This window comes from Bos taurus, chromosome 5 (assembly GCF_002263795.3).
Source record: "Bos taurus isolate L1 Dominette 01449 registration number 42190680 breed Hereford chromosome 5, ARS-UCD2.0, whole genome shotgun sequence".
NCBI classification, from domain to species: Eukaryota; Metazoa; Chordata; class Mammalia; order Artiodactyla; family Bovidae; genus Bos; species Bos taurus.
The window spans coordinates 57,405,860-57,433,072 of record NC_037332.1 but is presented as its reverse complement, the minus strand read 5'-3'; the positions used below and the strand labels follow the sequence as shown (position 1 = coordinate 57,433,072).

Below are 27,213 nucleotides of genomic sequence, written 5' to 3'. Positions count from 1 at the left end.
CACTGAGTCACCTGGGAAGCCCTGTGAACATGGAGTTAATATTTATTAAACACAAATGTGCCAGGCACTTCACACACAGTATTTCTTTTAATGCAACAACCCTGCGGGATTGGTGTTAACCTTATTTTTCAGATGGGAAACCTGAGGCTTAGTGAGGTTAATTAACTTGCCCAAAGTCACAAGCAAGTTGATGTGATTCTCAAGGATTCCAAAGCCATTGCTCATTTTACTGGCCATGCTGTTTCCTTGTTCTTTATCTAGGAAGAACAGGACCCAGGCATTCCCAGCTGTGGCCTGCTGTCAGCTAAACACCTGAGGGATGTCTTTCTTCTACCAATGTCCTCCAGAGAGAAAATGACACAGTTGGAAGTGCTATCTAGGATGGGGGAGAAATGGACGGAGCTGGAGGCTGAGTTAGAGTCACTGACCAGGAGGGAAAGAGTACAGGGAGGTGGTGACTGGAGCTGGGTGGGTCATTTAGAGGCTTGAGGTCCATGGTTCATGCTTGTGCTGCAGCAGACATTTGATTGAGGTCTCAGGCCTCTGAGAGAGTGACATTACCAGGGAATGAAAGGGTGCTGAAGTCTGTGACTGAGGGGATAACGTCCAAGATTGTATCTCTGGGTGAGCCGCCAGAGTTCAAGGTGTTTCTATGGCCCAAGGAAATGGTATCCAGTGTTATCCTGTGGCTGCATGGTCTGTGCCTGTGACTGAGGAATCAGTGTCCCCATCAGATGCAGTGGTGTTTGGGGGACGACAGTGCATCCAGTTGTGGGCGATATCTCTGGGAAAGCCTTTCTCTGCTCGAAGCTGCTGATTGAGGCGCCAATACTGTTTGCCCTTGAAGAAGTAGACACGGCCGTCCCGCCAGCTCATGGCGGCCGAGGGCTGGTCTGGCACTCCTGTAAACAATCCCTTGGTTGGTTTAGGGTAGCGGCTGAAGTCAGTAGTGGCCAGCTCATCCCACTGCCAGTATCCAGAGCCCTAGGTGTGGGGTCAGCAGCGAGAAGAGAAGGATGACGAGAGAGCTTAGAGAACCTGCCGCCACCCCCACCGAAGTCTATTCTCAGCCCATGGCAGCTGCAGAACTTCCTTCCAGAGCAAGTCTTTGCTTTTCCATGGGAGGTAGCCTGCCCCTCCTACGAAGGATTTGCCCTTCCTTTGAGCTTTATACCTTAAAGAGGAACACCTTTTTGTTGATAGGCCAATAGAGAGCAGCATCCAGGTTGGGTCCTACCCTATTCAGCTTCTTGGGAAAGCCAGGAGACATCTTGAAATTAATGTAGCGCCACACCTTGTCTCCTGAGAGCATATAAGGAAAGAACAAGTCACCTCTGTCCCCAGGTGATAACTTTCAGTTCCTCCGTTCCACCCTCTAGAAACTTCTCATCCCTCCCTCCTTCTATGGCATCTCTAATCACAGGCCCTCCTCCAGTAGCACAGTGTAAACTAGTGCCCTTACCTTTAAAGAAGTGAATCCATTGCGTCCGAGGAGAGTAGACAGCTGCATCCAGGTTTCCTGGGAGCCCCTCCCAGAGGGCAGACACTTGGAACAAGGGACCCAATCCTGAATCTGTCACGGTCCACACATAGTTTCCCTTGAAGGCGTAGGTCTTTCCTCGGGGCCCTAAGAGCAGGAGGTGTGTCAACAAGTCAAAAAGACAGGTATCGGGACTTCCCTACTGGTCCAGCAGTTAAGAATAAGCCTGCCAATGCAGGGGACACGGATTTGATCCCTGGTCCAGGGTGATTCCACATGCCTCAGGGCAGCTAAGCCCATGTGCTACAACTACTGAGCCTATGGATTCTGGAACCCTTGAGCCACAACTAGAGAGACCATGTGCCTCAACAAATTATCCCACATGATGAAACAAAGACCTGCTGCCACCAAAAAAATTTTTTATTTTAAGACAGCAGTCAAATAAAGACTTCTGGGTATCTCAGGCAGGCTGATTCCCCAAATATTCATTCAAGGAGAGGATTGTTAAGAGCAGAGAAGTGTTCAGCCTCTCCTTTGTCATTCACAGCAAATCAGCCCTGTGGATAGCTGCTCCCACTTAGGGACCTCACCTTCTACTCCAGGTGGCTTCCAAGTTGTACTTCCATGTGGGTATAATACCCTCTCTAATAGACATTCCAGTCAAGACTGTTTTCTCCTTCTTGCTGTATTTCCGGATGTGTTTAATGGCTCTCACAGGGCAACAACGGAGGTAATGTCCTGCCTGGCCCATCTTGAATTTAGCTCTGAATCCTCCCTCTCCAGGCCACTGCCTCCATCCATGGCCACTAACCCCTGCCTAGAGACTAACCTCCACTGATCACCCTGAGGTCCCATGTCACTCCCATTTGTCCAGGTCTCAAGGTCAGCAGCATGCCCCACTGCCTGCCTACAAGCCTGGAGGGAAAGGGTCTTACCTAGCATCACGGCATCCAGGTCACTGCTGCAGGGGTCTGGCATGGGACTGGGTTCTGTGGGCACTAGGGGTATAGTCGGGAGTGCCGTGTCTTCTTCCTCCTCCTCCTCCTCTATCTCTGGGCTCTTCTTGCCTGCAAGGTAACATAATACTGCTCAGGAAAAGAACTCAGAGCACTAGCTTCCCCACTTTCCTACTGTAAGTTAAGCTCAGAGGTCGCATAGAGAGGAAAATGAAAACCTGGAGAGCTTTCGTTGGTGGGAGAAAAGATCACACTGATACCAGCAGGAGACATGTTTTAGTTTTGAGAGGCACTAGAAAGGGAGAGACGGAGAAGGCAATGGCACTCCACTCCAATACTCTTGCCTGGAAAATCCCGTGGACAGAGGAGCCTGGCGGGCTGCAGTCTATGGGGTCGCTAAGAGTCAGACATGACTGAGCGACTTTACTTTCACTTCTCACTTCCATGCATTGGAGAAGGAAATGGCAACCCACTCAAGTGTTCTTGCCTGGAGAATCCCAGGGACGGGGGAGCCTGGTGGGCTACCGTCTTTGGGGTCGCACAGAGTCGAATACGACTGAAGCGACTTAGCAGCAGCAGCAGAAAGGGAGAGAGGGGATTTCTGGAATGTTCATTCTTCATCCACTAGAGCAGGTGTAGGAGGAGAGAGGTCTAGAAGGAAGATTAGACCTGGAAGTGTCAGAAATAGAGCTCCTGGGAGTTCCCTGTGGGCCTAATGGTTAGGATTCCAGGCTTTCACTGCTGCAGCCAGGGTTCAATCCCTGATTGGGGAACTGAGATACCACTAGCCACGCAATGAGGCCAAAAAAAGAAAAACAACTCCTGAAAATGAAGAAGCCTGAATAACGTGGCAAGAGGAAGAGAAAGAAGCCAAGCCATTTCCCTCCGTGAAGATTAGACCTGTGTCTTTATGCTTGAAGAGACACTGGTCAGACTGACCCTCGTGAGGACTAGGGGAAAGGACTGACCATAGAGAGCCTGGATCCCAGCCACATCATCAGGGTGCAGCTTGAAGTAGGGCCGGTAGCCAGCGTAGACAGGAGCCATGAGGGCCTGGGTGTATCGGGAGTGCCCCAGCCCCAGGGCATGGCCAATTTCATGGGCTGCGATGATGCGCAGGTTCACCCCCCGGTAGGTCCCCTCAGTCCAGAGCTCATCTTCATCAAAGTGTACGCTGCCCAGCTCTGGGATGTCGGCATGGGCCAGGACCCGCCCTGGAAAAAGGCAAAGGTAGACAGGCAGGAGATCAGAGGCTCCTAGGGTGGAGCATCCCTTGCCTGTTATAAACTCCAATTACTCTATTCCCTTAAAATCTCCCCAAGTAGATTGATTATCTCTTGGACACCTCTCACTCCTTTCAGATTTCCCTGCCACAACCCTGATCTCTCATGGATTCCCATCGCTCTGTCCTGTTACCTCTCAGTCACTCTGTTGTCTTTGGAACATACTCCAGTTCCTCCCTGGAGTATGCCTTGAGCAGAGGAACTTAAGCTAAGGAAGAAGGCATAAGCTTCAAAGAAACAGGCTTGGTAAGGCCCCAGGGAGATGACATGTTGCTCCCCAAGGGAATATTAGAAGGTGGTTGGAGAGTGTAGGGTGCAGTTGAGCATAGGAGGGTAGCCTGACATTAAGTTTCCAGAGTCACTGACTCAAGGAGACAGAGGTCTGTGAGGTGGGAGAGCTGAGAGCTGGTGCCTACCAGGCCCGTCAAAGGAATTGGAGCAGTACAAGCTATGGCGGCCATGGAAGGAAAGGCGGATATCAGCCCAGCCAGCCTTCACCTCGCGGAAGGTCAAGGGAGCCACATTGCTCCAATACTGGAAGGCTTGAAGCAGGGCTGCCCGGGCTGTTGAGGATGGTAGGGTAGACGGTAGGTTCAAGATGCGGAAGGTCAGATGCTTCTTTCTCCAGTGGCCTGGTTATTGAACCAAAAAATAGATTAGAAGCACAGATACCTTTGCCAGCTCTGGACAGCTCCCCTGAGTGTGGGCACTCACTCAGCAAAGCCATGAAACAACCTTTCCAGGCAAGTGGTGATCAGTCAATTGCCAGATTACCATCCATTCAACGATGAGCTGGTCCAGACTGTCCCAATGTCACCTGTGCTCCAGAGTCATGACCCCCCCTTTTCCCAGGCTCAGTTCTCACCCAGCAGCAGGTATTTAAGAGTCTTCTGGTTGAAGGGGTCCTCCAGGCCACAGCGGGGCTGCCTCATACGGGCACTTGTGGCGTCATCCAGCTGACCTGAGACTGGCAGCTCAGATGCTTCCTGAAAAGCTCTGGAAAGATGGAGAGGGATGGTCCAGCAGGACAGGGGCATCTGGAATGACTAAGAAATGGGGATAGCTCTTTGGTCCCCTTTTGCCCAACGTAATGACTGAGAATGGCACTAAAGCTCTGGAGGTGATGGGATCACTCCAGGATCCAGTCCTCATAATTGGGCCTTCCTCTTCTGTTCTGCATAGAAGGCAATACTCCAACTTCACCTCCCTGTGTTCACTCTCTTATTTGGGTAAATTGCTCTCTGGTGTTGCCTTCTTCCTCTACTGCAATTTCTAACCTCCTCCTGCCCTGGGAAATGTCTTACTCCTGCTCTGAGACTCTCTCACCACTGCTACCACCTGAGGGCCCGTCCTCCCTCTGCCTTCTCCCCTCCTGGCTGGACACCCCGTTCCCAGTCCAGCCTACCCACTCTGGGGCAATTTCATCCATCATGTACCACAAGTATTGTGGCTTTTCAATGGACTGGGAACATATCTGAGAAATCACCCATTAGACCGAAAATAAGAAAAGAAAACTTCAAAACAGAAAGAAATAAATGCTGGATTAAATATCTTTGAAAGGCAACATCATGTCAACAACTCAGCTCCAACTCATATAAATTACATTGCTTGCAGGATGTGACCAAATAATAGTATTTTGGATATAATGTGGGATGGAGCCTCCAAAGAAGTGCTTAGGGCCTAGGAAAATCCAATAACTGTGCCCTCATCCTTGACTCCCCCTCTCACCCCTGGTCCCACCACGAATTCTCTGGATCCCTGAAATGGATGTGAGGCAGGCAGAGATGGGCCTGGGGAATGGAAAAGGTGAGAAGAGAAAAAGATCTTGTGAACTTGACCCTGAAGGCATGCACCTTACAATCTCTCACCTCAGCGCCTCTATGACATCTTCTGGCCTGAAGTTGTCAGGTCCTTCTAGAGGCTTCTGTAGGTAACCATATTGCAACAAGTAATCCTATGATGAGGGTAGGGGTCAGCAGATAAAATCAAAAGGGGATTAGTCTCTGGGTGAAGCTTCTACATAACCTAACAGCCCATTAGGATAGGAGGGGACAGATGTGGAAGGACTGAAGGAGAGGCATCTTAGGGGAGTATGAGGGGAGGGAGTAGGGATGGGTAGGGGTGGATATGGACTAGAGGAGCGAAGGGCAGGGCAGGCAGTTGTAGGTCAGAAGAGCGGCTTAGATGGGACTAAGGAGCAGTTCCTCCATCCCTCCCCCAGCCTGGGTCTGGCTTTCCCAGGAGACTCACCACAGCTGCCTCCTTCTCTTCAGGCCCCACAGCCCAGCATGAGACGGTCAGTGGGAGTAGGAAGCCCAGCCACAGCCACTGCCAGTTCATGGTCCCACCAGGCAAGAGCTTCAGAGTTTGTGCCCTCCGCTCTGAGAATCCTGGGAGCCTGAGGGAGCAGGGCTAGGTGGGGGGGGCGGGGGGCTCTTCCCTCCAGCTCTTTTCACTCTCCAGTCTCTGGTCCTCTTTATAAGACTTCAAGGGAGGGAAACTGGGGGGGAGTGTCAGTAGGAGGTGACTCAGGCTAGAGATGTGTTGCAATTCACCATTAACCCCTGCCCTGCCAGAGAGCAGAAGTCAAGAAGAGCCTCCAACCCAGCCCCCAGGGTCCTCTGCTGGACTCAGAAAGACTTCCCATGTTGTCCTGGAGGTGGGCATCCTGCCAGGATCGGAAGCAGAATATCTGCCGAGACTAGAAATAGGGACTAGAGCCATCCTCTGAAGTTGGGCATTCCTGTGACCCAGGGACCCCTGGGCAATAAACCCCTTATCTGTAACTTTCACGTCTCCCTGTCTGCTCTAGGACAGGAAAAATAAAACCGAGAGGTAGGAAGCAAGTTGCTTAGGTGCTTGGGTTGCAGATGAAAGAACGAAGGGTGAGATCTCAGTTTCTTTGCGTCCAAGATCAAACTGAAGATTCAAATGCTCTTGAAGCCTACTTGTGTCTGCCTTAATAAAAAGTCATTATTTAAAGCCCTTGATGAGTCTGGAATGTGTGCGTGGAGGTGGAGGTTAACTAGGAAAGGAAGAAGTAAAGTCTAGAGCCTGCCCGCAGGGAGGTTTGCAGACAGGGTGAGGTCAATTCAAATACCTGAAATGAGGGGAACCAGGATATCAGGCAAGAGGTGTCCCATCCTGAGGGTCATGAGGCTGTGGGAAGGTTCTCAGAGAAGGCAGGCTTTGAGCTGGGCTGTGAAGGCTGGCTATGAGTTGGATGAGGTCAAAGAGTCCTGAGAAACAGCGACAGTGCTGGTCTTGAGTAAAAGCGCAGAGAAAAGTCAGTTGTGCTCAGTGAGAGGTTCTAAGGGTCTGCTTTATTCACCACTAAGTCCCTAGTGCCCATTCCAGGCTAGCTCAATGCTTTCGGTGGTGCTTAATAAATGTTTGTCAGACGAATGACCAGGGTGGGAGAATGACTGGGAGGCAGAGTTTAGAGAGGGTCTTCAATGCTATTTAACATAGAAGAGAAAAACTTACGTTAGGAAAACCTACTTAAAAAAAAAGTGGGGAGAAAACCTACTTTGGACCCACCAAGGTTATATGATTTTTCTGCACTGTTAAACTTCATTGTAGTAGAATGAGAAGAAAAAAGAAAACTTTGTGTCAGGTGATTTCTGTATTGTGCTGTGCTAAGTTGCTTTGGTTGTGTCTGACTCTGTGTGACTGTAGCCCACCAGGCTCCTCTGTCCATGGGATTCTCCAGGCAAGAACACTGAAGTGGTTAGCCATTGCCTTCTCCAAGGAATCTTCCCCATTCAGGGATCGAACCTGCATCTTCTGCAGCTCCTGCATTGCAGGTGGATCCTTCATCGCTTGATTCACCAGGGGAGCTTTCCATTTCTATATTATTCCATTTAATTCTCATTATCCTCCTATTAGGGAATAATTATTCTGGCCTTTTTTTTTTTTTGTCTTTCCCGTGGCTTTTTTTTTTCCCCCAATATTGTAGTGGTTTTTGCCATACATTGACATGAATCAGCCATGGGTGCACATGTGTCCCCCATCCTGAACCCCCTCCCTCCTCCCTCCCCATCCCATTCCTCAGGGTCATGCCCTGAGCACCCAGTCTCATGTATCGAACCTGGGCTGGCGATCTATTTCACATATGATAATATACATGTTTCAATGCTATTCTCTCAAATCATCCCATGCTTGCCTTCTCCCACAGAGTCTAAAAGTCTGTTCTTTACATCTATGTCTCTTTTGCTACCTCACATATAGGGTCATTAGTACCATCTTTCTAAATTCCATATATATGCATTAATATACTGTATTGGTGTTTTTCTTTCTGACTTACTTTGCTCTGTATAATAGGCTCCAGTTTCATCCACCTCATTAGAATTGATTCAAATGCATTCTTTTTAATAGCTGAGTAATACTCCATTGTGTATATGCACCACAGCTTTCTTATCCATTCATCTGCTGATGGACATCTAGGTTGCTTCCATGTCTTGGCTATTGTAAACTGTGCTGTGATGAACATTGGAGTACACGTGTCTCTTTCAATTCTGGTTTCCTCAGTGTGTATGTCTGGCCATTTTTTAATGGAGGAAATGGAGAGCCAAAGAAGGAAACGACTAAGGACATGGAGCTCCTAACTGGCCTGGCATATGTTCAACCCCTTCTGCCAACTCGTAACCTATGCTCTTTCCATTCACCATGCTGACTCTTAAAGCTTTTTTCTGTGAGTGGTTAGGAGCCACTGCAGTTTCCACCATCATTTGTGCATCACACATTTCTATGCCATTCACATGCACAAGGAAGTAGGGATAGAAATGAGGGAAAGGGTTACTGAACTCATGTTCTCAGTAGGATGCAGTTCTGAGCCTTTCCCCACACCCCAGGCTGAAAGACTGGCAGGCCACTGGAGAACCCTTCACACCCCAGGAGGGAGGTGGGGGATCCTCCTGATTCATCGTTGCCCTCAATGATGCTGGTCGTCTTGACCCACTCAGCACTCAACTGGCTCACAGTCAAGTGACTAAGTCTCAAATGACTGGTCAGGCAAGCAAGGACAGAGCCACCAACTGATGAGTGACAAAAGCCACGAGTGAGGCCGTGATCATGGCTGATGCCCCCAGGAAATGAGAGAGCTTGGGAACCAGCCCCCTGCAGGGTTTTTCTCAGCTCTGTCCTTCTCTCCCTCTTTCTATCACCGCTCAATCCCTCTTCTTTTGAGAACAGGACATGGGCCAATTGAAAATTATATATTTTTTTCTGATTAAAGTCTTCTCTATTTTTTTTTCTGAATAAGTTATCCATTGCTCATTACAGTAAATTTGGAAAATACCAAAATGAGCAAGAAAGAGAATGAAAACCACCAGTAAATTCTACCCAAAAGAGAACCACTAGCAACATTTTGATGCAGTTACTTGAACCTGTCTGTGGCTCTGAGCTCAGCTCCAGCTTTGTCCGCCCAGCCTCAGGCCCTGGGTGGGTGGAATGGAAGAGAAAGTGATAGGAAATACTGAAGTTAGTAGGGGAGGGACAGGAGCTTTGCAGGCTGTGGAGAGAGGGAAAGGAGTAAAGTAAAAAGAATGTGATGGCAGATTACTCCTTCCCTCTAGACACCTCATAGAGGAGAAAAAAAAAAAGTGGGAGTTGGGGAAGAATGTTTAAGAGTATCTGTTAGAGTGTTAGTGAGAGAGATAGTTGTTGTTGATGCTGTTTAGTCACAAAGTCATGTCCGACTCTTTTGCAACTCTAAGGGTTATAGCCCGCCAGGTCCTCTGTCTGGGATTTCCCAGGCAGGAATACTGGAGTGGGTTGCCATTTCCTTCTCCAGAGAATCTTCCCAGTTCAGGAATTGAACCCCTATCTCCTGCGTCTCCTGCATTGGCAGGCGGATTCTTTACCACTGGGCCATCCAGGGATGCCCAAGAGATATGGTGGTTATTATACAAGGTAAAGTGTGGATACTCACTCTGGCCCTGGAAGTCCCTGGGGGATGGAGTCACATTCTAGACATTAAGGAGCCAGAGAAAGAACAGAAAGGGAAACTGTAAAAGCTGCCAAATAGTTTATCTCATTTAAATCTTGACAACATCCCTGTGGGCTGGCATTATCACTTTCTACAAAAAAGGGAGGGCTTCCACATGGCTCAGCGGTAAAGAATCTTCTTGTAGTACAAGAGATACAGGAAGCGTGGGTTTGATCCCTGGGTCAGGAAGATACCCTGGAGGAGGAAACGGCAACTCGCTCCGGTATTCTTGCCTGGAGAATTCCATGGACAGATGACCCTGGTGGGCTACCATCCATGAGGTGGCAAACAGTTGGACACAACTGAGCACAAGTACAAGAGATCACAGAAAAAGGAACTGAGTCTCTAACAGGTCATTTCAGGTCACACAGCTTGGAAGCAACAGAACCTCAGGCTCAAGCCATGATCTTTGCAGTCTCTCAAGAGTTTCCACAGGCACCCAAACAAACCCCCTAGAGCCAGAAGCTGCAGACTGGATGTGTATGCAGGACTGCATGACTAACTGTTCCCATAATGGTATCAAGACCTCCCTGCCACCAGTCCCCTCCTCTAAGCCATGCTGACTCCGCTCTTTTCCCCTCTGAATTTGTCATCACTCACTGGGGGACATGTGGGAATGTGTGTGACGGGTTAGGACGTGCGGTCTGCCTGACCCAAAAAGAGAACTTAAGTCTGAGAGAACTCCTGGTTCTTTGGCTGGCTTGATCCCATCCTGCAAACTGGTTTTCCTCTCTGCTGAAGGACTGTGGCAGAAGAGTTTGTATAGAAATATTGTTTAAATTAAAATATTTTAAACAGTAGGAGCAAGAAATAGGTTAAGACTCTGAGAGTATTCTCTAATGTTCAGGGTCTAAGGGGCTGTGGGTGGAAGGCAAAGGTTGTTAGAGGTCTCTAAGCCCAGGAAAAGCCAGTCTCTAAAACATCCCCACCCATCTTTGACAATATCCTTCCCTGAAGGGGGTGACTTGGAAGGCTGGACATCCTAGTTAGTATATAAAGGGCAAGTCTCGGGTCTAAAACTGGAAGTGAGAAAAACGTACGGTGTAACCAAGTTAGGACTGGCCTAGACATTGCTCTTGATCTAGAGAAATGTGGGAAAAACAATGTTAGCTTCTGGCCTGTTTTTTCCTTGGAGACCTGAGAGAGTCAGGAAAGAGGGAAGTTTCCCTGGCTAAATGGGATTGATTTCTCCCCAAGCCGTTACCTTGGAAACCTCTGTTTTTAAGAGTACACCCCCTCCCCTTCCACACACACTCCTTTAATTAGTCATGAGTTCCTAGAAGCCAGATGGGAAACGATTTGCCAGGACTGTGCACAGCTGGATCTGTTTAGTAACTGGGAAGTAGAAGGGGCTTGGGGATGGCTCAAGCCTGGCCGGTGTATTCTGTTCCCCGGATGCCCCCAAATTCCTCAACCTCCATTACAAACACTTTTTGGCATTCCCTCCTGCTGCTCCTCGAACAGCCCCACAGATACTAGCTTGAACTGTCTCATTTGACAGGACATCAGACCCAAATCCCTCAGTCCTTCAGTTCCTGTCAAATATTGGGGAGATCAAGATCTTCTCCCCTTCTCCAATTCACAGACAAAGGTATTATCCCACAGGACTTCCCTGGAGATGCTGGAGGCTTCTGCTGGTCTGGCTGGTGGTCCCACTACCCAGCACAAAGCAGAAGGGATGCATGAAGGGGTAAATTCTAGCGTCTGGAATAGGAGGGGAGGAGAGGAATGAGTTTAAGTGTTCTTTCAGCATCTGGAATGACAGAGAAATGATTTTTGCTCCTTCTGGGAACATCAGCCTTTTTCTTAATAAACAGCAGCCTTTTTCTTAACAAAACTCAATTTTTTTTTTGTTTTGAGTTTTTCCAAATGAAGTGGGATGTCGGGGAGCACTTTCACCTCCTGTTCTCACTCCATGACCGCAGGTAACAGATCTGTCTTCAAGTCTGGGGACTGTCATGGGCCTGGAAATTTCATAGTTGGCTCCCTTTGGTGTTGGCAAAGTGTTCAATAGGGGGTTAGCCAGGGAAGGAGTTCAGCACTGACTTCCCCTTTTGAAGAGGGCAGTAACTAGATGAGGGAGGGAGACTGTGGAAAAGACCCAAGTTTCTGTTTTCTGTCAGGTCAGCAACTGCTGAGGAGAGGGCTATTGCTGTGAGAAGGCTGCACTTGACCTCAGGGTGGGGCTATGTAGGAAGAGAGTTCTCCTCTGCATCCCCTTTTTTGCCCCTTGCTTAAGGATAGTGGGTGTTCACCACTGTAGTTTTATGTATATTTATTTATTAGCTGAGGCATGTAGGATCTATTTCCCTGACTAAGAATCTAACCTGGGGCCCCTGCATCGAGAGTGCAGAGTGTCAGCCACTGGACCACCAGGGAAGTCCCCCACCAGCACCAGCGTAGTTTTGTTTTTGCTTTTTAGTGCGTTCATTAATTTGACAATGGGGTAAGCACCGACACTGTACAAGTATATCCTGCGCAGAGTGAGGAAGAAAGAGCTAGAGGATTTTAAAGTGACAGAGACACAATTCCCATCTGAGTTGGAGCTGCCAGCTGCTTTGGCATAGTGAACACTTCCCCTCAGCTGTGAAAGAAGTTTTGGAAAAGAGAAATAGGGGGAAAAAATAGCAGAGGAAGAAGACCACTGATCCTAAGGAAGACTGTATTCTCAGATTTTTTTATCTAGAAGCTATTACTAAGTATGTATGCTTGCCTGTTGCCCATTTTTGTAAGACCTTAGTGTGTGTGGATGTGTGTAGATGTGTTATTACAAGAATGTATTGTGTAAAAAAAAGTGAAATGTTACATAATTATCTGCCTACTTGCAAAAAGGAAGCCAGATATTGATGGGATAGAAGCATACGGAGAGGAAAGAGTAGAGAGATCTTTGAAAACCAAAAAGATCACTGGCCACAAAGCATGGCTGGAAACTGACCAGAGTAGCTATGGTGATCAGTAAGTTCAGAAAGAACTGGTTGGCAAGATGTAATCCCTCTGCTATGAGGCCAATGGTGGTGGTGAGCAGTGGCCAGAAGAGTGTAAAAGAGAAGCAAGAGAAAAGGGCAATTAGATTAGGGAGCTGAAAGAGCACACGAAACCAAACCCAGCTTGGATTAAGTTTATGTATTGACAGCAAATTGAAAGCGGCTTTTCTGACTAGACAAATATAACGAATGAGCATTCATCTCTCATACATTACTTTGCTTACTGACTCTATCAGTGCTTTTCAAACTTTTCTGCCAAAATTCCCTAGATAGAGCATGAAAATAAATGTGTAGAGGGTAGAAGTGTATGTAGGTAACTGCGGTGTTTACTTCCTCAGGGTATTTGTCCATCTCACAACGATTACTCCTTCTCTGTCCCCCTTCCACGGGGTCAGATGGATGGCTTCCAGCGACTATGTTTATGCTATGTAAAACTAAATATAGAATTATATGTTGATAGTTTTTTTGTGTGTGTACTTAAAACTGTCTTCTAATCTCCACAGTTTCTGATGAGAAATCCATGGTAATTCAAATCACTGATCCGTGTATGGTAACATCATTTTTCTCAAACTACTTTCAAGATTGGCTCTAATTTTGGGGTTTTTAACAGTGTGACTGTGATGTGCTTAAATGTGGTGTGTTGAGCTTCTTTATTAATTTTTACTTAACTTTATCTATTTTTATTGAGGTATAGATGACTTATACTATCATATATTTCATGTGTATAACATAATGATTCACAATTTTTAAAGCTTCAGATCAGATCAGTCGCTCAGTCGTGTCCGACTCTTTGCGACCCCATGAATCGCAGCACGCCAGGCCTTCCTGTCCATCACCAACTCCCGGAGTTCACTGAGACTCACGTCCATCCAGTCAGTGATGCCATCCAGCCATCTCATCCTCTGTCGTCCCCTTCTCCTCCTGCCCCCAATCCCTCCCAGCATCAGAGTCTTTTCCAATGAGTCAACTCTTCACATGAGGTGGCCAAAGTACTGGAGTTTCAGCTTCAGCATCATTCCTTCCAAAGAAATCCCAGGGCTGATCTCCTTCAGAATGGACTGGTTGGATCTCCTCGAAGTCCAAGGGACTCTCAAGAGTCTTCTCCAACACCACAGTTCAAAAGCATCAATTCTTTGGCGCTCAGCCTTCTTCACAGTCCAACTCTCACATCCATACATGACCACAGGAAAAACCATAGCCTTGACTAGACGAACCTTTGTTGGCAAAGTAATGTCTCTGCTTTTGAACATGATGTCTAGGTTGGTCATAACTTTCCTTCCAAGGAGTAAGTGTCTTTTAATTTCATGGCTGCAGTCACCATCTGCAGTGATTATTAAATATGGGTTATATCTCTGTGCTATACTATATATCCTTATAGCTTATTTATTTTATATAAAGTAATTTGTACCTCTTAATCCCCTATCCCTATCTTGTCCCCCTTCTTCCCTCTCCCCTCTTGTAACCACTGGTTTGTTCTCTATATCTGTGAGTCTGTTTCTTCTTTGCTATATTCATTGGTTTTGCTTTTTTTAGATTCCATATGTAAGCGATATCATACAGTATTTCTTTCTTGGTCTGATTTATTTCACTTAGTATAATACGCTCCAAGTCCACCTATGCTGTTGTGAATGGCAATTTTCTTTTTTATGGCTGAGTAGTATCCAATTGTGTGTGTATCTCACATCTTCTTTATCTGTTCATCTGTTAATCAACCCTTAAGTTGCTTCTACATCTTGACTACGGTAAATAGTACTGCTATGAACATTGGGGTGCATATATTTTTTTGGATATATACTCAAGAGTGGAATTTCTGGCTCATATAATAGTTCTATTTTTAGTTTTTGTGGAATCTCCATAATGTTTTTCCACATTGGCTGAACCAATTTACATTTCCTATTAACAGTTGTGGAGCACCTTTGATCTGAAAATTTATGTCTTTCACCAAATTTGGAAAGTGTTCAACCATTATTTCTCCACAGAGTTTTTTACCCCATTCTCTCTTTCCTCTCCTTCTGTGACTCCAATTACATATATGTATATTAGATTTCTGATATTATAAGTTTCCGAAGTTCTGTTTACATTTTTCAACCTTTTCTTTTTCTCTATAGTCTTCAAACTGAATCATTTCTATTAATCTATCTTCAAGTTCACCAACTTTTTCCCATCTCTAAAGCATTATTAAGTTCATTCAATACTTTTAAATTTTCAGATACTCTATTTTTCAGTTCTAGAATTTTCATTTGGCTCTTTTTTATAGTTTCTAGCCTTTTTTTTAAAAAAAAAGAATTAAGCTACAGTGTTGATCATTTTGTAACATATAGAACTATGGAATAACTATTTTGTGCAACTGGAACTAACATAGTGCTGTAGGTCAATTATACTTCCACTTAAAAAAAAAAAGAATTAGGGGATTTCCCTGGTGGTCTAGTGGTTAGAATTTCAGGTTTTCACTGCCACAGCCTGGGTTCAATCTCTGGTCTGGGAACTAAGATCCCGTAAGCTGCATAGTGTAGGGGGAAAAAAATTAAGCTATAAACATTAACAAGTAGTGGATCATAACAGAGTTAGGCAAAGGCACCAATTTAAGCAATAAAATAGTTCCAAGTCTAGACAAAAGAAACAAAGAAAATGCAGAAGGAAAGAAAGGAAGGAAGGAACAAGAGGAAAGAAAAATCAGGCCAATCAAAAGGAGTTTTGCTGTTCATGGAGGTATCAAAAAGCAGTTCCAGAAGCCAACACTGGCAATGGCCATCCAAGCACTGTGTTGAGAAAGTGAATCTTGGTAATGGATTTGAGTATTCAGGCCATTTGACAAGGCTCTTCCAGCTGTGAAAGTAAATGTATCACACAGTGCAGTCTGGTGCCTTCAGCATTTCTAGTAGTATAATTTACTTTTCAGATCTCAATTTCCAACCTGTGGTAGGCTGAAAAATGTGTATCCCCAGAAAAAATTTCCATCTCTGAATCCCTGGAGCCTATGAATATTACCTTACATGGCAAAAAAAAAAAAAAAAAAAGTGAGGGAGGGCTTGGCAGATGTGATTAAGGATTTTGAGATGAGGTGATTAGTTTGGATTATCTGTGAAAAGTGAAGTCGCTCAGTCGTGTCCGACTTTTTGCTACCCCGTGGAGTATAGCCCACCAGGCTCCTCTGTCCATGGGATTTTCTAGGCAAGAATACTGGAGTGGGTTGCCATTTCATTCTCCAGGGGATCTTCCCAACCCAGGGATCGAACCCAGGTCTCCCTCGTTGCAAGCAGATGCTTTAACCTCTGAGCCACCAGGGAAGCCCTGGGTTATCTGAGTGGGCACCAAATGTAACCAAAGGAATCCTTACAAAACAGAGAAAGGCAAATTTCACATACAAAGAGGAGAAGACAGTGTGAAGATGGAGGCAGAGATAGGACTGATGCTGTCACAAGCTAAGGAATGCTGGCACCCACCAGAACCTGGAAAAGGTCAGGAATAGGTTCTCCCTTCCAGCCCTGAGGGGAGTGCTGCTTTGGTGTACCTTGATTTTGATCCAGTGATCCTGATCTTGGACTTCAGGGATCCAGAACTGTGACAGAATAAGTTTTTGCTGTTTTTAGTCACCATGTCTGTGGTAATTTGTTACAGAAGTCATGGGAAATATGCATGTTCACCAAGTGACCTTCTGAATACAGTTTGGTAGACCAAATTAGGAGCAATGTTTGTGGGAAGTGCTGATTGTGCTGACTTAAACTTTCTGTTTCTCATGGGAGATGGAATAGGTGTAAATTGGTGAATTGACACTATAGTTTATATGTTCTGGTTTTTACATGTCTTGTGAGCTTGACTAATATGAGTCTGACCCCAAGATTTCCTCTCTGCAGTGACAAAACCAGCTTTTGAACTTGCAGGATATTTGTAAGATCCTGCCAATGGGAAACATACCAAGAGAATTAATACCATCTTGTGGAGGCTTTTGGGAGTCATATGTCTGGTCTCTCCTGGTTATTCCATGATCTTACAATCATTTCTCTACTTTAAGACTTCATTACTAACAAATTTATCATGGGACAGACAGTTTAAAAAACTTTCATATTCATTCTCTCATTTAATTCTCATACAATGTTACAGTCTAGGCGCTGCCAACAGAAGGCAGGCTCCCTGTGCCATGAAGGTGAAGGTCAAGTGCTGAAACAGCATGGTCACTTGGCTCTGGGTGGCCAAGCATGAGAACTACAGCATCTTCCACATGGCCTTCAGTGGCAGCTGCCTGGACATCAAGATGCTGAGTGACGACTGCCTGCTGCTATGGGGCCAGTGCTTCTACTGGTTCCACATGCATAACATCCTCAAGAGGCTCAAAGCACAGCAGGTACAGCAGAGCCCTGTGTGCCCCCAGAATAGGAAGTTCAAGGAATGAGGCTAGTGTGGCCCAAGGCTCCCTCTTCGCTCTGAAACAGCCCCACCCCACAGTGGCTCTGAGTAGCCATGGTCTCCACTGGCCAGTACCCTTTGGGCTATGACAGGGTTGAAACAAGGACCGGAGATGCATTTGTTCTGGTGTTTTATTGATTGATTTTGGTTACACTGGATCTTTGTTGCTGCAGCCAGCTTTCTCTACTTGCTGTGGTCTGGGGTGAGGGGGGCCTCCTCTCTAGTTGTGGTGCTCTGGGTTCTCATTGAGGTGGATTCTCTTGTTGTAAAACACAGGCTCTAGAGTCCTTGGGCTTCAGCAGTTGTGGCTTCCAGACTCTAGAGGGAGGGCTCAATAGATGTAGCACACAGGCATAATTGCTTTGTGGCATGTAGAAACTTCTCAGACCAGGGATCAAACATGTGCAAGCCGATTACTAGCCAGGGTGCCACCAGGAAAGTCTGACATCTGTTTTTTTCCATTGCAAAACTGACACTTTTATCCAAAAAATAAAACTCATTAAACCACCTGAGCCTGGCCAAAAAAAAAAAATCTGATTTTTATAGTGGAGGAAAGCAAAATTCAGATCAGCTAAGAGTTTTGCCCTTGGCAAGTGGAACTGAGATTTGAACCCAGGTCTTCTGACTCTGAACGCTAGTGGCTAGGGTTTTTAGTTCAACAAACATCTGTATTATGTTTCATTATATACTAGGTAACAAGAACCAGGAATTCATATATGAATAAGACTAGCCTTATTTCTACTGCCATAAGGAGCTCCAAATCTAGTAGGAATAAATATGTACAAAGTGCAAAAATGTTTATACCAAGGGCAGAAACAAATGGAGCAGAAAACTCTATACCTTGCATTGTGCATTAGGAACTATAATTCACTGAATTTGTGTTTGTATTTGACTGCTTTAGCATATTATTATCTGGGACATTATTGCTAGATAAAATATTGTTTTTTAACAATCCAGTTAAAACAAGCTTGCCATCCAAGAAGAGGAATTCTAAGCAGAGGATTGGCATTAAACAAAAATACACTTGTAATTAATTCTATGTCTGTCTATGTTAACTGCTTGATGAATATATAAGTAGTTTGCATAGTGCTGTTCTTCCCAATAATTTCCTTTGTTTATAAATCCTAAGTTAAATAAGTCATTCAAATATCATTAACCTTAGAAATAACCTGAATTCAGGATGACCCAGTCCTTTCTCTAGATCAGTTTTGGTGTCTAGATCAGACTAGCTCCTGTTAGGGTGCTAATCTGAGTCATACAGATTGTTAATCAAGGGACTTCCCTGGTAGTCCTATGGCTAAGACTCCACGTTCCCAATGCAGAGGGCCTAAGTTCGATCTCTGGTCAGGGAACTAGACCCACATGCCGCAACTAAGAATCTGCATGCCACAACCGAAGATCGCACATGCCACAGTGAAGATCAAAGGCCCTGTGTGCAACCACCGAGACCCGGTGCATCCAAATAAATAAAAACATTTTTTTTTTAAGAAAAGATTGTTAATCAAGTGGCGTGGAAATAGTCAATATCCCTGATTTAGGTAGTGCCTGATAAGGTAGTCAGTCCCACATATGCTCAGCAAGAGAGGCAAATCAGATTCATATTAAGAAATAACTTTAATACATGGCATATGTGATAAGTACCATGAGAGACATATAAGGGGTTATAGAATTTGGAGAAGGAAAGAGTCATATTCAGTTGGAAGATTCTGAGAACAGTTCACAGATGAACAGCTTTTCAGCTGATCTCTGAAGGATGGATAAAACATTTAAAAATAAACTTCATTTCTTTAGTACATTAAAATTCATATTTATTGTAATAAATTTAAAACAGAAAAAGTACATAAAAGAAAAATTTCCATTTATAATCCCAGTATCCAGAAGTAACCACCGCTAACATTTACAGTATTTCTTCTTAGTCTTTCCATGTAATTCAGTATTCTTCTTAAAAAGAACTTACTTCTTTTTTTAAATGTCTCTATGGCAATTTATCGGAGAAGGCAATGGCACCCCACTCCAGTACTCTTGCCTGGAAAATCCCATGGATGGAGGAGCCTGGTAGGCTGCAGTCCGAGGGGTCTCGAAGACTCAGACACGACTGAGCGACTTAACTTTCACTTTTCACTTTCATGCATTGGAGAAGGAAATGGCAACCCACTCCAGTGTTCTTGCTTGGAGAATCCTGGGGATGGGGGAGCCTAGTGGGCTGCCATCTATGGGGTTGCACAGAGTCGGACACGACTGAAGCAACTTAGCAGCAGCAGCAGCAGCATGGCAGTTTATTGTCCATCATAGTATATTTCATCAATGGCTTGTTTTAGGATAATAAAATTGTATTCTAGGGAATTACCTGGTGATTCAGTGGTTAGAACTTCATGCTTTCACTACTGGGGCCTAGGGTCAATCCTTAATCAAGGAACTAAGATCCCACAAGTCAGGTACTGCTGCCAAAAAAAATAAATTGTATTTGCTTTTATTTTGTCTCATTTTGTTTTTGTAAAAATACTCTTAACACAACATTCTTGTGATTAAGTCTTTACATACTTCCTTGTATTTTCCTTAGGATACTGTCTTGCAAGAATAATTGCTTTCTCAAAAAAAAAAAAAAACCTTTTGTAGGCCTCTCATTAACATTTTTAAAAATTGTGATAAAATATACATAGTTTAAACATTTTTTAACTAAAAATAAAATGGCATTAAGTACGTTCACAACATTGTGTAACTATCACCACTGTCTATTTCCAGAACTATATTATCTCAAGTAGAAACTCTTTACCCATTGTAGCAATAATTCCCCATTCCACTTCTCCCAGCTTCTACTCTCTACTCTACCGGTCATCTCTATGAACTTGCCTATTCTAGGTACCTCATTTAAGTGGAATTATATGTTTGTCCTTTTTGTGTCTGACTTCTTTCACTTGCATATTTCCAAGGTTCAATCATCTTGTAGCATGTAGCAGAATTTTATTGATTTCATGGCTAACATTATATTATATGTATATACCACATATTCTTTATTCATTCATCTGCTGATGGAAATTTGGGTTTTTCTTGATTTGGGGCTAAAGGCCTCTAATCTTTTTGATAAATTGTCCCTACTAGAAAGCTTTGACAATGTGCACTACCAGAAGTATATATGCACCCATTTCTCTGATACTTATGCACACTATACTCTTTTATATTAGCAACATAGTAGTAAAATATATCCTACTGTTGTCTTACTTTTCATTCCTGATAAAGACACATTACATTTGGAAAAACAAAGATAGCAGTGCAAGACAGAAGACAATGTCTTTAAAGAATGACATCTTTGAAGTAAAAAAAAAAAAAAATCCAACTATAATTCTATAATGAGGGAAAATTAATTTTCTGTTTATTTCTGTCATGAAAAAGTAATCTGACAGACTAGCTCTCCCACCATTCAATTTAAAAAACTAGAAAACTACAGAATAGATGAAACAACTGTTTTCAGATATTGGACAAAGGCAACACAAGACAACGATCCCTGAGAGAAGAGGAAAGAAAACAAATTGTGTTAGCCTTCAATTCTCCCAACTATCTGACAAGAGATATTCCCCAAACAATATTACAGGGACAGCAAATCCAAGCACAGTACGGTGATTTTGCTAAGATGAAGGGACAGAGATTAGATTTGGGGAAGGCTGAGGAGATATGATCTTGTGGAAGAACATACTAGAGAGAAGAGAGCTATGCAGAAAAGGAGCTCCACAAATTTTCATAGTGGTCCTGTGAGTCTTTGACTAATAAATAGACTGCCCATCCATGGAAGTGCAAGGGGAGAAAACATGAAAATGGCCAAAAGTCAACTACCAGGTGAAAAACAACTGCTGAAAAATTACAAAGTGAAAAATTACTGGCACCTACACAGGGGTGGGAAAATTTGGGTTCCAACAGTCAGACTGAACAGACCTTGTTGAATACTCAGAGCATTCAGTAGAGATCTCAAAAAAGCTATGCCTTAGAAGTAGGACTCTATAAACCTAAGAATAGAACTAGACCTATCCTATGGCACCCCACTCCAGTACTTTTGCCCGGTAAATCCCATGGACGGAGGAGCCTGGTAGGCTGCAGTCCGTGGGATGGCTAGAGTCCGACACGACTGAGAGACTTTACTTTCACTTTTCACTTTCATGCATTGGAGAAGGAAATGGCAACCCACTCCAGTGTTCTTGCCTGGAGAATCCCAGGGATGGGGAAGCCTGGTCAGCTACTGTCTATGGGGTCACACAGAGTTGGGCACGACTGAAGCAACTTAGCAGCAGCAGCAGCAGACCTATCCTAACATAGTTTAAATACATGCCTCAAAAGTATCAAGCTGATAGTCAAGTAAATTAGCTGCCTGCCAAAACAAAGTCCAATACTCTTTAAAAGAGAGAAATAAAATCCAGAAACTGAACAATGTAACATTGACAATGTCTAGCCTCTAATAAAAAATTACTAGACTTGCTTCTTCCAGCCACCAAATAATTTAAATTAATTAAATTAAAAAAGAAAATGTGACCTAAAGTCAACAGAAAAATCAGACAATAATCCCTTAGAAGAAATGGAGTAGCCATCATGGTCAACAAAAGAGTCTGAAATGCAGTACTTGGATGCAGTCTCAAAAACGACAGAATGATCTCTGTTCGTTTCCAAGGCAAACCATTCAATATCACAGTAATCCAAGTCTATGCCCCAACCAGTAATGCTGAAGAAGCTGAAGTTGAACGGCTTTATGAAGACCTACAAGACCTTATAGAACGAACACCCAAAAAAGATGTCCTTTTCATTATAGGGGACTGGAATGCAAAAGTAGGAATTCAAGAAACACCTGGAGTAACAGGCAAATTTGGCCTTGGAATACGGAATGAAGCAGGGCAAAGACTAATAGAGTTTTGCCAAGAAAATGCACTGGTCATAGCAAACACCCTTTTCCAACAACACAAGAGAAGACTCTACACATGAACATCACCAGATGGTCAACATCGAAATCAGATTGATTATATTCTTTGCAGCCAAAGATGGAGAAGCTCTATACAGTCAACAAAAATAAGACCAGGAGCTGACTGTGGCTCAGATTATGAACTCCTTATTATCAAATTCAGACTTAAATTGAAGAAAGTAGGGAAAACCACTAGACCATTCAGTTCAGTTCAGTTCAATTCAGTCACTCAGTCGTGTCCAACTCTTCGAGACCCCATGAATCGCAGCAGGCCAGGCCTCCCTGTCCATCACCAACTCCCGGAGTTCACTCAGACCCACGTCCATCGAGTCAGTGATGCCATCCAGACATCTCATCCTCTGCCGTCCGATTCTCCTCCTGCCCCCAATCCCTCCCACCAGCAGAGTCTTTTCCAATGAGTCAACTCTTTGCATGAGGTGGCCAAAGTACCGGACTTTCAGCTTCAGCATCATTCCTTCCAAAGAAATCCCAGGGCTGATCTCCTTCAGAATGGACTGGTTGGATCTCCTTGCAGTCCAAGGGACTCTCAAGAGTCTTCTCCAACACCACAGTTCTAAAGCATCAATTCTTTGGCGCTCAGCCTTCTTCACAGTCCAACTCTCACATCCATACATGACCACAGGAAAAACCATAGCCTTGACTAGACGGACCTTTGTTGGCAAAGTAATGTCTCTGCTTTTTAATATGCTATCTAGGTTGGTCATAACTTTCCTTCCAAGGAGTAAGCATCTTTTAATTTCATGGCTGCAGTCACCATCTGTAGTGATTTTGGAGCCCAGAAAAATAAAGTCTGACATTGTTTCCACTGTTTCCCCATCTATTTCCCATGAAGTGATGGGACCAGATGCCATGATCTTCGTTTTCTGAATGTTGAGCTTTAAGCCAACTTTTTCACTCTCCTCTTTCACTTTCATCAAGAGGCTTTTTAGTTCCTCTTCACTTTCTGCCATAAGGGTGGTGTCATCTGCATATCTGAGGTTATTGCTATTTCTCCCGGCAATCTTGATTCCAGCTTGTGCTTCTTCCAGCCCAGCTTTTCTCATGATGTACTCTGCATATAAGTTAAATAAGCAGGGTGAAAATATACAGCCTTTACACACTCCTTTTCCTATTTGGAATCAGTCTGTTGTTCCATGTCCAGTTCTAACTGTTGCTTCTTGACCTGCATACAGATTTCTCAGGAGGTAGGTCAGGTGGTCTGGTATTCCCATCTCTTTCAGAATTTTCCACAGTTTATTATGATCCACACAGTCAAAGGCTTTGGCATAGTCAATAAAGCAGAAATAGATGTTTTTCTGGAACTCTCTTGCTTTTTCCATGATCCAGCGGATGTTGGCAATTTGATCTCTGGTTCCTCTGCCTTTTCTAAAACCAGCTTGAACATCAGGAAGTTCATGGTTCACGTATTGCTGAAGCCTGGCTTGGAGAATTTTGAGCATTACTTTACTAGCGTGTGAGATGAGTGCAATTGTGCAGTAGTTTGGGCATTCTTTGGCATTGCCTTTCTTAGGGATTGGAATGAAAACTAACCTTTTCCAGTCCTGTGGCCACTGCTGAGTTTTCCAAATTTGCTGGCATGTTGAGTGCAACACTTTCACACCATCATCTTTCAGGATTTGAAATAGCTCAACTGGAATTCCATCACCTCCACTAGGTTTGTTCATAGTGATGCTTTCTAAGGCCCACTTGACTTCACATTCCAGGATGTCTGGCTCTAGGTCAGTGAACACACCATCATGATTATCTGGGTCATGAAGATCTTTTTTATATAGTTCTTCTGTGTATTCTTGCCACCTCTTCTTAATATCTTCTGCTTCTGTTAGGTCCATACCATTTCTGTCCTTTATCGAGCCCATCTTTGCATGAAATGTTCCCTTGGTATCTCTAATTTTCTTGAAGAGAGCTCTAGTCTTTCCCATTCTGTTGTTTTCCTCTATTTCTTTGCATTGATCGCTGAGGAAGGCTTTCTTATCTGCCTTGCTGTTCTTTGGAACTCTGCATTCAGATGCTTATATCTTTCCTTTTCTCCTTTGCTTTTCGCTTCTCTTCTTTTCACAGCTATTTGTAAGGCCTCCCCAGACAGCCATTTTGCTTTTTTGCATTTCTTTTCCATGGGGATGGTCTTGATCCCTGTCTCCTGTACAATGTCACGAACCTCCATCCATAGTTCATCAGACACTCTACATATCAGATCTAGGCCCTTAAATCTATTTCTCACTTCCACTGTATAGTCGTAAGGGATTTGATTTAGGTCATACCTGAATGGTCTAGTGGTTTTCCCTACTTTCTTCAATTTAAGTCTGAATTTGATAATAAGAGTTCATGATCTGAGCCACAGTCAGCTCCTGGTCTTGTTTTTGTTGACTGTATAGAGCTTCTCCATCTTTGGCTGCAAAGAATATAATCAATCTGATTTCGATGTTGACCATCTGGTGATGTTCATGTGTAGAGTCTTCTCTTGTGTTGTTGGAAAAGGGTGTTTGCTATGACCAGTGCATTTTCTTGGCAAAACTCTATTAGTCTTTGCCCTGCTTCATTCCGTATTCCAAGGCCAAATTTGCCTGTTACTCCAGGTGTTTCTTGAATTCCTACTTTTGCATTCCAGTCCCCTATAATGAAAAGGACATCTTTTTTGGGTGTTCGTTCTAAAAGGTCTTGTAGGTCTTCATAGAACCGTTCAACTTCAGCTTCTTCAGCATTACTGGTTGGGGCATAGACTTGGATTACTGTGATATTGAATGGTTTGCCTTGGAAACGAACAGAGATCATTCTGTCGTTTTTGAGACTGCATCCAAGTACTGCATTTCAGACTCTTTTGTTGACCATGATGGCTACTCCATTTCTTCTGAGGGATTCCTGCCCGCAGTAGTAGATATAATGGTCATCTGAATTAAATTCACCCATTCCAGTCCATTTTAGTTCGCTGATTCCTAGAATGTCGACATTCACTCTTCCCATCTCTTGTTTGACCACTTCCAATTTGCCTTGATTCATGGACCTGACATTCCAGGTTCCTATGCAATATTGCTCTTTATAGCATCAGACCTTGCTTCTATCACCAGTCACATCCACAGCTGGGTATTGTTTTTGTTTTGGCTCCATCCCTTCATTCTTTCTGGAGTTATTTCTCCACTGATCTCCAGTAGCATATTGGGCCCCTACTGACCTGGGGAGTTCCTCTTTCAGTATCCTATCATTTTGCCTTTTCATACTGTTCATGGAGTTCTCAAGGCAAGAATACTGAAGTGGTTTGCCATTCCCTTTTCCAGTGGACCACATTCTGTCAGATCTCTCCACCATGACCCGCCCATCTTGGGTTGCCCCACGGGCATGGCTTAGTTTCATTGAGTTAGACAAGGCTGTGGTCCTAGTGTGATTAGATTGACTAGTTTTCTGTGAGTATGGTTTCAGTGTGTCTGCCCTCTGATGCGCTCTTGCAACACCTATCTTACTTGGAGACCATTCAGGTATGACCTAAATCAAATCCCTTACGATTATACAGTGGAAGTGAGAAATAGATTTAAGGGCCTAGATCTGATAGATAGAGTGCCTGATGAACTATGGACTGAGGTTCATGACATTGTACAGGAGTATGGACTGAGGTTCATGACATTGTACAGGAGACAGGGATCAAGACCATCCCCATGGAAAAGAAATGCAAAAAAGCAAAATGGCTGTCTGGGGAGGCCTTACAAATAGCTGTGAAAAGAAGAGAAGCAAAAAGCAAAGGAGAAAAGGAAAGATATAAGCATCTGAATGCAGAGTTCCAAAGAACAGCAAGGCAGATAAGAAAGCCTTCCTCAGCGATCAATGCAAAGAAATAGAGGAAAACAACAGAATGGGAAAGACTAGAGCTCTCTTCAAGAAAATTAGAGATACCAAGGGAACATTTCATGCAAAGATGGGCTCGATAAAGGACAGAAATGGTATGGACCTAACAGAAGCAGAAGATACTAAGAAGAGGTGGCAAGAATACACAGAAGAACTGTACAAAAAAGATCTTCACGACCCAGATAATCATGATGGTGTGTTCACTGACCTAGAGCCAGACATCCTGGAATGTGAAGTCAAGTGGGCCTTAGAAAGCATCACTATGAACAGAGTTACTGGAGGTGATGGAATTCCAGTAGAGCTCTTTTAAATCCTGAAAGATGATGGTGTGAAAGTGTTGCACTCAACATGCCAGCAAATTTGGAAAACTCAGCAGTGGCCACAGGACTGGAAAAGGTTAGTTTTCATTCCAATCCCTAAGAAAGGCAATGCCAAAGAATGCCCAAACTACTGCACAATTGCACTCATCTCACACGCTAGTAAAGTAATGCTCAAAATTCTCCAAGCCAGGCTTCAGCAATACGTGAACCATGAACTTCCTGATGTTCAAGCTGGTTTTAGAAAAGGCAGAGGAACCAGAGATCAAATTGCCAACATCCGCTGGATCATGGAAAAAGCAAGAGAGTTCCAGAAAAACATCTATTTCTGCTTTATTGACTATGCCAAAGCCTTTGACTGTGTGGATCATAATAAACTGTGGAAAATTCTGAAAGAGATGGGAATACCAGACCACCTGACCTACCTCCTGAGAAATCTGTATGCAGGTCAAGAAGCAACAGTTAGAACTGGCCAGGGAACAACAGATTTTTTCCAAGTTGGAAAAGGAGTGTGTAAAGGCTGTATATTTTCACCCTGCTTATTTAACTTATATGCAGAGTACATCATGCGAAATGCCAGGCTAGATGAAGCACAAGCTGGAATCAAGATTGCCAGGAGAAATATCAATAATCTCAGATATGCAAATGATACCACCCTTATGGCAGAAAGTGAAGAGGAACTAAAGAGCCTCTTGATGAAAGTGAAAGTGGAGGGTGAAAAAACTGGCTTAAAACTCAGCATTCAAAAAATAAGATCACAGCATCTGGTCCCATCGCTCCATGGCAAATAGATGGGGAAACAATGGAAACAGTGACAGACTTTATTTTTGGGAGCTCCAAAATCACTGCAGATGGTGATTGCAGCCGTGAAATTAAAAGATGCTTGCTCCTTGGAAGAAAAGTTATGACCAACCTAGATGGCATATTAAAATGTAGAGATAATACTTTGCCAACAAAAGTCCGTCTAGTCAAAGCTATGGTTTTTCCAGTAGTCATGTATGGATGTGAG

General features: G+C 44.1%; 1 protein-coding gene and 1 pseudogene across 3 annotated transcripts; one reads left to right on the top strand and one right to left on the bottom strand.

The window, feature by feature from the left end:
• Positions 1-68: 68 nt before the first annotated feature.
• Positions 69-6,197, bottom strand: MMP19 (matrix metallopeptidase 19). Of its 3 annotated transcripts, XM_024991885.2 has the most exons (10): positions 5,970-6,197; positions 5,588-5,673; positions 4,585-4,715; positions 4,136-4,351; positions 3,405-3,650; positions 2,416-2,547; positions 1,463-1,627; positions 1,175-1,302; positions 705-984; positions 441-618 (listed from the first exon to the last, which is right to left on the bottom strand). In XM_024991885.2, the coding sequence occupies exons 1-10, from the start codon at positions 6,057-6,059 to the stop codon at positions 536-538; spliced, it is 1,557 nt and encodes a 518-aa protein (XP_024847653.1). In that variant the 5' UTR covers positions 6,060-6,197; the 3' UTR covers positions 441-535. The 3 variants fall into 3 exon arrangements, with proteins under 3 accessions (NP_001069451.1, XP_010803495.1, XP_024847653.1); NM_001075983.1 differs by having other exon boundaries at positions 69-984; positions 5,970-6,180; XM_010805193.4 differs by lacking the exon at positions 5,970-6,197 and having other exon boundaries at positions 69-984; positions 4,585-4,765; positions 5,588-5,674.
• A 10,633-nt stretch (positions 6,198-16,830) lies between these two features.
• Positions 16,831-17,785, top strand: LOC107132498 (anaphase-promoting complex subunit 11-like; annotated as a pseudogene).
• The last annotated feature ends 9,428 nt before the right edge of the window (positions 17,786-27,213 follow it).

Coding starts and splice junctions, on each gene's coding strand:
- MMP19 (XM_024991885.2), bottom strand. CDS start 6,059: ATGAACTGGCAGTGGCTGTGGCTGGGCTTCCTACTCCCACTGACCGTC. Junction 1,628..2,415: donor CCTGGATGCCGTGATGCTAG/GTAAGACCCTTT, acceptor TCCTGCTCTTAG/GGCCCCGAGGAAAGACCTAC. Junction 619..704: donor CACTGATTCCTCAGTCACAG/GCACAGACCATG, acceptor GCTCACCCAGAG/ATACAATCTTGGACGTTATC.